Source organism: Nyctereutes procyonoides, unplaced genomic scaffold (genome assembly GCF_905146905.1).
Source record: "Nyctereutes procyonoides isolate TBG_1078 unplaced genomic scaffold, NYPRO_anot_genome, whole genome shotgun sequence".
Classification (NCBI taxonomy): domain Eukaryota; kingdom Metazoa; phylum Chordata; class Mammalia; order Carnivora; family Canidae; genus Nyctereutes; species Nyctereutes procyonoides.
Genome location: NW_026575140.1, coordinates 33,896,704 through 33,908,729, shown reverse-complemented (window position 1 = coordinate 33,908,729; position 12,026 = coordinate 33,896,704). Strand labels below are relative to the sequence as shown.

Below are 12,026 nucleotides of genomic sequence, written 5' to 3'. Positions count from 1 at the left end.
ATATCTGACATCTATTCATCCATTCCATCCGTCTCCACTGAGTTCCGAGCAAGGGCAGGGGGGCCAGGGTTGGGCCATAGGGAGTCATGGTGGCGGCCTGGGCCAGGGCACTGGTGGTGCTGGGGTGGGGGAGGGGCAGACTCCTGAAGTGTGAAGGACGCCTGATGCTGAAATCTCAGACTCCAGCAGGAATGTCACAGGGCGGGAAGACAGACCCAGCAGCCTCGGCAGGAACAGATGGAAGCGGTCATTGGGGCAGTTCCACATCACTGAGCTTCAAACACAGGATTATCTCCTGCCCAGGGAGCAGGCCAGCAGCTTCCTGGGCCAGTGGGGCTTATGCTTGTTTCAATTGGATGGACACCTACTGTGTGCCAGGCCCAGAGCCAGGCTCTGGAAGGGATGATGAGGTGAATCCTACGTGCCACCTTCCTCCGGGAGCTCATGATTAATAGGGGAGACAGACTGGCTGTCGATAACTAGGCTGCAAGGCTGGACTGAAATATAGGTGGTTTGGGGTATTATGAGGACTTTTGCCAGGCACTTATCCACCAGCCTCTATATTTACATCCCATCCATCCTCCCTGGCCCAAGGGAAATGCCATCTCTTTCTGGAGGTGTCTGAGTCACAGCACTCTAGATTCCAAGTCTGGAGTTCTGATGTGTCTGAAGCATGAAGCATCTGGGTGTGGGGAGGAGATGCTGGCTGGGACCAGCAGTTTCAGAGCCGTCCATGGTGATGGCACTGGCTTGATTCCTGAGCTGTGATAATTTTGCAGGCCTTCACTGGCCAATATGAATCCTCTTCTCTTCTTACTCCGCACCCGCCTCCCACCACCATCAGATGTTTCCTCAGCTCTAAGGGCCATCAGCCACGATTGCACAGGGTGGGAGTATCTCTAACTAGGGCAAATTGTGTGGCAGGCATGTTCTTCATTAATTATGGGAGACGGGAGGGTGGCTAGAAGGTCCTACTGGATGGCTCTGCTACAGCTCTGGACCAGCTGGGCAGAGGAGCAAAAATTATTCTTTCTCTCCTCCCCCAGAGCTGCTTCCATTTGTGAGTGCTGGGAGTGGGGTCTCTGGAGGCAGGTGTGAGAATATGGCTCTTGAAGTCGTTGTCAACTTTAAAACCTTAGGGAGAACTCAGAATAAGGAAGGACTTCCAGAACTCTGAACTTAGTGAGTCCTTACCCACCCCCAGACACATGCAAGTGGAGTCTGGCAGGAAAGAGGGGAGCTTCTCTAGGCATTGGTGTAATCTTCGGGGGCAGGCACCACAAGGTAGCATGTGGTTTTCCCACCAGTGCCCCAACATCCGAAAATCCCAGAAGGGGGAGAAACGCAACTGTCAGAAACTTGATAGAGCTGTCAGACACACATGACGAGCTGCCTACATTGTGAAACCTAAGACATCATTCTATTTTATGTTCAATAACAATGAAAAATGACATTTTTCTATCAGAAAATAGAAGCAGACTCTTGGTGCCCCCATGTGGAGAGATCTGGTGCTGCCACCACCATCAGGTTACCCAAGGCTACAGCCCCCAGACCTAGCCGTGGCCTCTGTGTAAGGAATGAAGCAGGGAGGAGATGAGGAGGTCGCTGCTCTGAAAACGGCTTCCATTCCAGGAAAAGAAGAGAAAACAAGGGAACTGAGAGGGGTCAGAGTAGGAGAGAAGAGCCCCAAACCTGAGTTCTGGTTCTGTGTGACCCTGGGCAAGTTGCTCCTTCTGGGCCTCAGTTTCCCCATCTGTAAACTAGCAGTTGGGCTGGTGGTCTCCAAAGCCCTCCCAGCCTTTGAGGTGAGCAGTTCACTAGACAGAGGAAGCCCAGGGCCCCAGGCAGGGCCAGTGACCCGTGCCCTTGACTACTGCACATCCCTTAGTTACTGCCCACACCCATCCATCCACTGCACAGCTACCCCCTGCAGGGAGCTCTGTGCCAGGCTCTCAGGACAAAGCTGGGTCAGTCTCAGAGCCCATCCCCACGCAGTAGTTGTGAGGGAGACAGAAGGACATGAGACCCAGACACGTGAGCATGCTGTGAAGGGCACACAGAAGGAGAGGGGTGGAGGGAGGCTTCCCAAGTAGGAGAGTACAAAGGGTGTTATAAAAGGTGGACGTGGGGCCCCTGAAGGATGAGTACATGTCACTGAAATACAGAGGCAGTGGTGGGCAGGAGGCGAGCGCCCAGCAGAGGGAACTGCTTGGGCGAAGGCCTCGAGGTGAGCAGGTGGACCAAGGGTCTAGTATGGCTGACTGAGGTGCTGGGGTAGAGCAGCGGCTCTGTGCCCAGCGGCCTGGATGCCAGGCCAGGGGACTGACCCGGATGCTGCGGGCACATAGCTGTGGGAAGAGGCCTCAGCCCTGCCATCAGGAGACAGCTCCAGACCTGATTCCTTGGGGAAGGGTCAGCATCACGTTGGGCGTCGTGTCCAGGAACATCACCTGGCCTTTCAAGACCGCCGGGGCCTGCCGCCCAGGTGCTCCCAGCCCCACCTCCGTGCTGTTGCCCGAGGGGAATCATCCCCGCAAGGAGGCCGCGAGGTCAGGGAGGGCAGGGTGTTGCCCAATGTCCCCTGCGAGGCCCCTGCTGGGATCAGAAGCCCCAGTGCCCTCCGGTACCCCAGTCAGGCCCCCACCTGTGGCCCGTGTGCAAGGGTCAGGGTGTCGTCGTGTCCCCGCCCGCCCGCAGCGGGGCCGACCGGCTCTCTGTCCCGCGCAGTGTGCGCCCCGCACGAGTTCCAGTGCAGCAACCGCTCCTGCCTGGCCGCCGTGTTCGTGTGCGACGGCGACGACGACTGTGGCGACGGCAGCGACGAGCGTGGCTGCGCCGACCCGGCCTGCGGGCCCCGCGAGTTCCGCTGCGGCGGCGGCGGCGGCGCCTGCATCCCCGAGCGCTGGGTCTGCGACCGCCAGTTCGACTGCGAGGACCGCTCGGACGAGGCGGCCGACCTGTGCCCCGGGGCCACCGCCGCGCCCGCCGCCTGTGCCGCTGCCGCCCAGTTCGCCTGCCGCAGCGGCGAGTGTGTGCACCTGGGCTGGCGCTGCGACGGTGACCGCGACTGCAAGGACAAGTCGGACGAGGCCGACTGCCGTAAGCCCCCGCTCCTTTCCGTGGGCGCGCCTGCCCCCTCACTGCAGGCCCCGGTTACCTGGGTTACGGCGGCCGGGCTTGAGGCAGGTGGAGTCCTTGCTTGGAGCAGCTCGGGTCTGACCCCAGAGGCCGAGGGTCTTCTCCGGCCCTGCCCTTTGGAGCATTTGCCTCCTGGCTGCAGTGCCCGGGACCTTGGTACACTCAGGAGCTGCCCCCCCTCCACCTGCTGGGCCTCAACCCTCCCAGCTGGGCTTCCCTACCCGGTACTCCCCGCCTCCCCTGAACCACCATCTCCTTCAGCACAGCTCTGCTGTGATGTCGTCTGTTTGTTCCTCAGCTCCCCTTCCAGTAGTACCTTGAGCTCCAAGAAGGTGGGGAGCCCCCCAGTAGTCTCTGGGTTCCCGACGTCCCACTTAGTGCCCGGCATGCAGTAGGTGCTCAGGAAGGATTTGCTGAAGGGATGAAGTCGTTAAGTAATGAGCACCAACACTCAAAAGAGGGCCACGGGTCCACTGGGGATAGGTGGCTCTGGGGAGAGGTGGTGGATGGGAAAACGGGACCTGAGTTTTAGTCCCGGCTCTGCCAGCCAGAGGGCTATGTGATCCTGGGTGAGGCCTTCGCCCTCTCTGAGCTTCAGTCTCCCCATTTCTACACTGAAAGTGCCTTGGCCAGGTGTCCTTTGAGGACTCCCAAGTTCAGCCACTGGTTCTGTTCTTGCTGAGGGTGGATATGGTCTGGGCGTTGGGGCCTGGGGGAGGAGAGAGGTCCTAACACCACCTTGGGCCTGACCCACTCTCTTTGCCCTCTCTTGGCAGCTCTGGGGACGTGTCGTGGGGATGAGTTCCAATGTGGGGATGGGACTTGTGTCCCAACACTCAAACGCTGCAACCAGGAACAGGACTGTCCAGACGGGAGTGACGAGGCTGGCTGTCTACAGGGTATGTGGGGTTGGGCCACAGGAGAGACACTCTCCCTGAAGAAGAGCCCTGAGCTCTCTGGGCTCCAGAGAGAGCAGAGTTCAGAGAGGTTTCCCCTCCGTCCCTGAGATGTGTCTTCCCCCAGAGCATGACTTGCCCCTAAATTACCTAGATTTACTTCCTGGGATCTTATTGGCCCCAGAACAGGATTTTAAAGGACTTTGCAAAAGCTGAGAGGACTAGGGATACATGAAAAGTCACTGTAGGATGTCCAGCCTCCATCATTTGTCCACATCCGGGCCTCCAAGTGGCTTCCTTCCCAGGAGTGGAGGTTCAGTCCCCACGGAGCCCCCTTAATTCTCCGATGACTGTTTGGTTATCCTCCCCGCCTGCAGGAGCTAGGGTCCTGATCAGGGGTCATCTGGGGTAATGGATGAAGGGTTGAGCAGTGAGGTGACCTCCCCTGTGCAGGGCCTCCAGGGCACAGGTCCACCTCAGATGGTCAGTGCAGCCCCCAGGATCTCTGTAGGGCTCCTGCTTTTCTGTCTCCGGGCCCAGCACTGCCAGATAGGCACACACCCCCACCCCGCCCCGGCCTTACCCAGCTAGATGATGCTTGGGCATCCTGATTATCCCTGGGGTCCTGCACTTCTGAGAGCTGAGCTCCCACCAGCCCTGTGTTCAACCGTCTGTCCTGGGCCCTCTAGAGACCAGTAGGACTGGGGCTGGGGCTGGAACTCTGCTCGCCTCCCATGGACCTAGACCAGCCCTCCTGCCCAAGGTCTCATAGGTCCTGTCCACTCTCTTATCCGGCCCGACAGAGTCAACATGTGAGGGTCCCCGCAGATTTCAGTGTAAGAGTGGCGAGTGCGTGGACGGCGGGAAAGTGTGTGATGCTCAAAGAGACTGCCGGGACTGGTCGGATGAGCCTCTGAAAGAGTGTGGTACAGTACCTGTCCACTTCTGGCTGCTGGACTAACCCCCCCACCCACCGCACCCCCTCCTGGCATCCGGGCCCAGGCCCATGCCTTGCCCCTCTGCACACAGTCTGCTCTGACCCTCTCTCTGGACTCCTGCGCTGTCCTGTGGCCTCAGGTGGGACTCTCTGCCTTTGGGGCCTCTTTCTGTATCTCTCCAAATCGAACCGCCTCTCCTTTCCAACCCAGGTGCCCAATTATGCTTCCTCTCACAGACTTGGCCTCTCCTCCCTCCTTCCTCATTCAGACCTCTGAGTGTGCTCACTCTGAAACTTTCTTCCTCAGTGATTCTACCCTGCTGACCTAGCCAGTGCCCTGCCTCTGAGGCCATCCAGGCCCTGTAGGAATCCTGGCAAAGGGGGAGAGATGGGACAGCAGGAGGTAGCCAACTGCGGTGCATCCAAGGCCGCCCACCTCAGGCCAGGCCTGAGTGAGAGTAAGGCAGACCCAGCAGCAGGGGGTGGCACTATCTTGAGCCCCAAGGAGCTTGGACTTTCTGGGAGACAAGACTTAAAGGCTGGGCATGAGTAAGGGGTGGAATGAGGGAGCTGTCCTAATGGCTAGAGCTGTCAGGGTGGGTTCCAGGCTAAAAAGAACAGGAGAGTCTGGGCTGTAGGTGAAGTGGGCATCTGATAGAACATGCCGGAAACCCAGTGTGGGCTCCAGGAAGGTTCATTTCTGAGCTCAGGGGTTTGGACAGAGAATTCCTGGGAACAAAGAGCCTAGATCAAGCCCTACCTTCCTGGCAGACCCGTTTTCACTCAGCACCTCCCCTCCTGGGCACTCCAGGGATCCTCATTGTCTAGAACTCCCCAGGAGCAGCATGTTGCCACCCCTGGGGGAGATTTAAAAATTGATTTTGGAAGGAAGAGTAGTTGGGTGAAGGTCACCCACCCTCCACCTGAATTTGCAGGATAGACGCTCCTCTTGGGCCCTACTGCTCCTGCAGAGGCCCTGCCAAGAAAAGCCCCAGAAGAAGGAGCCTAGACAAAAGAGGATAAGGAAGTGGGAGCACCTGAGTCTGGCCGCCCACTCCACCCTGATTTGGAGTTAGCCAGGGACTGCCAACCTACTAAATCTCTTCTTTCTGGTCTTTTGCATGACACACCTGAGAGAAGTAGGTATGCATGTATTTGTGTCTCTGTGCTGGTGAGAGGCCAGTCTCTGTGTCTATGGCTCTTCTTAGTAAGGCAAGGGAACCACATCTCGTGTCTCTGTGTGTCCCCGTGTCTGTATGAATGTGTCTATGGAGCCCATGGGCCTGTTGGTGCCTCTGCACGTAAACTGGCGTGTGTGAGCATGCAAGTATGTGCATGTGCTGGGGAAAGTGACCCTTCCCCTTCCTTCCCTGGTGCCTCTGGACCACCACCCCTCCGTCCCCTGCAGGCATCCAATGGAATCGCTTCCAGGCTAGATAGAACCGGGAAGGCCCAGGGAATCCCCTTCAGCCTCTCTGCCTTGGCGGCCATGGCCTTCCAGAGCAAGGTCAACAAGGTCCAGACCCACTGCTCATTCTTTTGCTCCAATGCACCTCAGCCCTAGAGGACTCTGTGCTTTTCTTCTTTCAGAGAAATCTGAACCCTTTTCCCTTTTCAGAGCCATCCTACACATGCTAGTCTGTCAAGTGCTTGGTACATACAGCTGTTGAATTGCTGCTGCCTGTGGGGGGAGGGGGGCAGTGAGTGGGTGCATGAATGAGATAGTGACTGAGCAGTGAGCAGATGGATGGACAGCCCTGAGGGAATAATACAGGTCAGGGAAGGCGTGGAGTGATGGAAGATTCCTGGTGTTGTGGTGGTGCCCCGCAGAGACCACCTCAAAATTGTCCTGGCTCAGTGCCCCCCAAGGGGCTGGGCCTTCCCAGGGCTGGGCCCATCTCAGTCACCCCAAACCTTCCAGTCATGGGATTGCTGTGATCTTGTTCTTTCAGTTCCACCAACATCCCAGGCAAACAGGAGGAGGCCCAGGGGTAATGGGGAATAATCCCTAAGCATGGCTCAGGCTGAAGGTGGGGCACCCACAGCTGTGCATGGCCTTGGGTGGGCAGCTCAGACCAGCTGTGTGCATGGCCATGGCTGGCTCCTCTCAGCTCTGCTTGGCTTGGCTGGAGTGGTGATTGCATGAACCTGGTGGGTAGAAGGGTGGCATGGCACCTTCTCTTGGCTTGCAGAGTTAACCTGTGATTCCAAAGTTCAGAAGATGCTGTGAGAACATGGTGAGCCTCGGTCCTGGCCTCTCTGATCTCCCTTAGGACTCTGCCAGAGGGGACGAGGGAGTGGAGGATGGGGAGAGCAGATGAGCTCCTGGCATCCCTTCAGCCCTTGGGACAGTTGGTATTCCCGGGACCAGGCCTGTGACTAAGTATAGGAAGAGGGACAGGTGCTGAGAGGGGAGAAGGTGGAAATAACAGTACATCATATTTCATGGTAGGAGAGAAGTGGTCAAGCAGCAGCTCTGTGTAGATAAAGCCTGGGGTCCTACATAACCACAAGCTCAGTGGGGACAGCCTTGGTTGTTCAGACTGGCTGGCGGCAGACAAGTTCTGGGCCCTGTCCAGGGAGGGATGTGGACAGATGGGATGTGTCCAGAGGAAGACACTTGAATGGCAGGGCACCAGAAATCAGCCCTTTAAGGAGCTTCTGAGGGAGCCCTCAGGCTCTGGCCAACCCTACCTGGCAGAGCTGGAGTGGGAGCAGAAGCTTCAGAAAGGCCAGTCCAATGAGGAAGAGCTTCATAATGAGCTATTCCAGACGGGGCCAGCTGCCTTAGGGGGAAGGGGGCTCCTTGAGGCTGGAGATGTTTAAGTAAGGGCATTTCAGAAGGGGTTCTTGAAGCATCCTGAGGGTTAGGTGTGGTCCACGCACCATGAGGTCACAAGGAAGGAGGAGCTGTGAGGCGAGTGCTTGTGAAGGAAAGGCCTCAGGTGGCCCTCACTGCCTTGAGCCTCCCAGGAGACAGAGTCCTGGCCTGGGAGACATAGGGCCTGAGTCCCACTCTGTCCCTGCCTCTGTGTCTGGCCTTGAGCAAGGACCTGCCCCTCTCTAAGCCTCCTCTTGACCAGTCACCTGGTTAATGAGGCTGCGGCTTAGTGTGGATGGAGAGCATCCGGGCCCTGCGGGGGTCCTGTCATCCCGAGTCTCTACCTCAGCTCCCAGCCCTGCCCCTGTCCTGCCCCCACCCTAGCCTGGGCTCTGGGACCCTCAGGAGCCTGTGTCCCTCCCCAGGACTGAATGAGTGTCTGCACAACAATGGGGGCTGCTCCCACATATGTACGGACCTCAAGATCGGCTTTGAGTGCACGTGCCCAGCAGGCTACCAGCTCTTGGACCAGAAGACCTGTGGCGGTGAGACCCTCCCCTCTCCTGCCCCTGCCTACCCCCAAGCAGAGGCCGAGCCCCCTGCCAGTTCTGACCTGTGCTCCTCCTCACAGACATTGACGAGTGTGAGGACCCCGATGCCTGCAGCCAGATCTGTGTCAACTACAAGGGCTACTTTAAGTGCGAGTGCCACCCTGGCTATGAGATGGATACGCTGACCAAGAACTGCAAGGCTGTCGGTATGGGCGCCCCGAGGTGGGGGGAATGGGGCAGCTCCGAAGGGGTTCAGAAAGCAACATGTTGCCACGTCTGTGAGGAGCAGGTGGGCACACCTGTGCATGCACATGCATACACATACAAGGCAGGTTGCACACATGCTTGGACTGTAAGTGTACGTCACACACACAACACATCACACACTGACACCTGCATGGACCCTGCATAGAGCCACTCAGGATAGCATAGAGGGTGCACCTGCACCGCACACATTGTACGGACAAAAACTGGACCATGCAGACAGCACACGGAACAGGTCATCCCCATAGAGAGCATGACATGCGCAGACCTGCACATTGACCAGTTCAGCCACCTGAATACACTCTATTCCATTCTTTATGCTGAACACCTGACACTGTCATAGGCGCTGGGGATTTAGCAGTAAGCAAAGCAGACACAGGTCCCCGTGTGCCCTTGTGCAACTCACATCCTGCTGGAGGACAGACAAGAAATTTGATAAATAAAATACAGGGTACCCTGGTGGCTCAGTCAGTGAAGCGTCTGCCTTCAACTCAGGTCATGATCCCAGGGTCCTGGGATTGAGCCCTGTGTCGGGCTCCCTGCTCAGGGGGGTGTCTGCTTCTCCCTCTGCCCCCCAGCTCATACTCTAATGCTCTCTCTCATTCTATCTCAAATAAATAATAAAGTCTTTTTAAAGTTTTTTATTTGTATTTATTTTTTAAAATATTTTATTTTATTCATGAGAGACAGAGAGAGAGAGAGGCAGAGATATAGGCAGAGGAAGAAGCAGGCTTCATGCAAGGAGCCTGATGTGGGACTCCATCCTGGGACCCCAGGATCACGCCCCGAGTTGAAGGCAGACGTTTAACTGCTAAGCCACCCAGGAGTCCCTAAATAATAAAATCTTAAAAAAACAAAAACACAAAAAAACAGAGCCTGGCAGGTCGGCTTTCCTTCTTTCCCTTTCTGCACCCAGAGCTCTGTTTTTCTGGACTCTCTGCTGGTACCACATCCTCCTCATCACCACACACAGGTCACAGGCCCAGGCCCACAGGGCTCTGTGCTGGTCCTTCCTGGCCCCCAGGGAACTCATTAGCCTGGCACAGATGCATAGTGACAGGGACCAGGTGCAACACAGAGGGAGAAGGCCCAGGCAGCACCAGGTACAGGTGTTGGTACTTGAGAGTGGCCCGATAATCTAAAAACAGGCTGTGGGAGTGGCAGCCGGAGTTAAGTCTAGTCCCTCATCAGCCTCTGGGATAGTGACCCTTGTATTGAGTAGCCAGGAATGTCAGGGTCACTAGTGATCTTCCTAAAAGTGGGTTTTGTGTGTGCGTGGGCAGCCGTGTATTGTCTCCACTGTCCCGTCCCTGCTGCTGTTTCAGAGTCAAGGGCAAAGTCTACACCCAGCTCACAGGACCCTTCCCGATCTGGCCCCTGCCAGCCTCTGCAGCTTCATCCCTTGCCGTGTCCCCAGACACATTCCGCATAGACTAGAGACTCTGGCTTCAGGGAGAAGAGTCTGAGACTGAGTCTCCTCTTTTAAATCACCCTAGTTCTGATGTTTGTCCTCACACTGTAGCCTCAGGCCCTTTCTAAAACACTTAATGCTCATGCTTCTCCTTCTTGAACTGTCACAGTGGGACCCTAAGCAGGGGCGTTAGGGAGCATTGCATTCTAGGGCGAGGGGACCCCTTGAGTAGAGGCGCGAGGCAGCCAAGCTCTGCTGCGGCTGGGTCATAATAGGTGGTCTGGTGGCTGGAGTCAAAGTGTGTTAGGGGTGAGTGACGAGGCCAGACCAGGAGCTCGGGGTCACACCACAGAAGGCCTTCAGTGTAAGCCTAAAGAGGAAACGGAGTCATAAAGGATGTGGGGGAGTTTGTTTCTAATAAAAAGAATAAAAATCCTTCTGTTATGCGTGGTACTTTGCACCTTACTTTTTATACCCATTTTTCATCTGCTCCTTTAAGCTGTGAGTTAGGAATTGACACTCCTATATTATAGGGAAACGAGGCATCCTCACCCAAGCTAGCCAGGGGTAGAGCCCTGCCTTTTGCACTGACCCTTTCTCTCAACCATCCTGCATGGCAGCTGGCAAAAGCCCCTCCCTGATCTTCACCAACCGGCATGAAGTGCGGAGGATAGACCTGGTGAAGCGAGACTACTCGCGCCTCATCCCCATGCTCAAGAACGTTGTGGCGCTGGATGTTGAAGTTGCCACCAATCGCATCTACTGGTGTGACCTCTCCTACCGCAAGATCTATAGGTGAGCAGGGGCAGGTGTCCTGCAGCCAGGCCTGGGCAGGGGAGGGGCCTGAGAGGAGAAGAGGAAGGGTGGCCTCTGTCCCCTCTTTGCCTCCAGGGTCCCCCAGGACAGACAGGGACTTGGGAAAGGACGCGGGATCACAGTGGATGGAACTGCTAGACCTCCTCCTGCCCCTGGGCTGGCCTCGGCTGAGAGCCCTGTTGGGAGAGGAGCTTGGGCTCTGACTGGCCCCTGGTGACCCAGTGGGGCAGTGCAGGACAGGAAATGTTCCACCGGCCAGAAAGGACTTCTAGAGCAGCTCACATACCTGTGTATGGGATCCTGTGGATGACTCAGGATGACTCAGTCCAAGATGACTTGGATGTAGTCCTGCCTGGAGGATTGCACTCCTGACATAATGATGTTCATTATGCTGATCCTGAGGGTAAAGGACAGAGGGGGGCCTCTTACCCAATCTGGGGTGTCAGGGAACTCTTTCTGGATGGCACTACCTCCAATCCAGCCCTTACTTTGTCTGATGCCATAGTCGGTGGACTTTGGCTCTCCACAGGCCCCTCACACACACGAGGAGGGAGGTCCTCTCGTAGGTTTTTCTCAAATGCCACAAGCCTGCCTCCCTGCATGTCCAGGCTCCTGTTTTGATGTTACGTCCTTTCTGTGTCCTGAGATCCACCTGGCAGGACTGCCAATGACCAAGCACAGGGTAGACTGTTGAAAGAACAATGGGATGGATGGAGGGATGGAGGAGGGATGGATGGAGGGAGGGAGGGATGGAGGGATGGAGGCAGATCTATAGGGTGGTACTCACTGACAACTAGACGCATAGCACACCCTGAACGCACAGACATACTCGGTTTACAGTCACTCGTAGAAGCAGCTAGTGCCTGCTGTGTTCTCAACCCCTTCTTCCATTCTTGCTGGCAGACTCCCTTCATCTCTCACCCGGATGCTGTCATGGCCCCTGGCCCATCTCCCTGTCTTCATCCCCTCCCCTCTAGCCCATGATCAGTGCCCATGATCCCACATGCCTGTCCGACCATGTCCTCTTACCTGTCTGGTTACTCCCTCCAGAGTAAAATCTGGCTGCTTAGCACATCCTGCAGAGCCTGCCAGGGTGCGGCCGCTGCCTGCACTTGCTCCTGCCCAGTACCTCAGGATTCCAGAATATATATCTCTGGGCACTTGCATGTGCTGTCCCTTCTGCTTTCTGTCC

The 12,026-nt window shown here is 56.6% G+C and overlaps 1 protein-coding gene across 8 annotated transcripts in view; it reads left to right on the top strand.

Annotated features, from left to right (window-relative positions):
- LRP8 (LDL receptor related protein 8) overlaps positions 1–12,026 on the top strand; it is a 79,318-nt gene that overhangs the window by 44,587 nt on the left and 22,705 nt on the right. For 2 of the 8 annotated variants that reach the window (XM_055306036.1, XM_055306033.1), the window contains exons 5-10: positions 2,728–3,099; positions 3,915–4,037; positions 4,838–4,960; positions 8,218–8,337; positions 8,424–8,549; positions 10,639–10,813. In XM_055306036.1, coding sequence (XP_055162011.1) covers positions 2,728–3,099; positions 3,915–4,037; positions 4,838–4,960; positions 8,218–8,337; positions 8,424–8,549; positions 10,639–10,813 — 1,039 coding nt within the window. Of the gene's footprint in view, positions 1–2,727; positions 3,100–3,914; positions 4,038–4,837; positions 4,961–6,923; positions 6,963–8,217; positions 8,338–8,423; positions 8,550–10,638; positions 10,814–12,026 lie in introns of all 8 variants that reach the window. The other 6 variants (XM_055306037.1, XM_055306035.1, XM_055306040.1 and 3 more) reach the window with 4 other exon arrangements.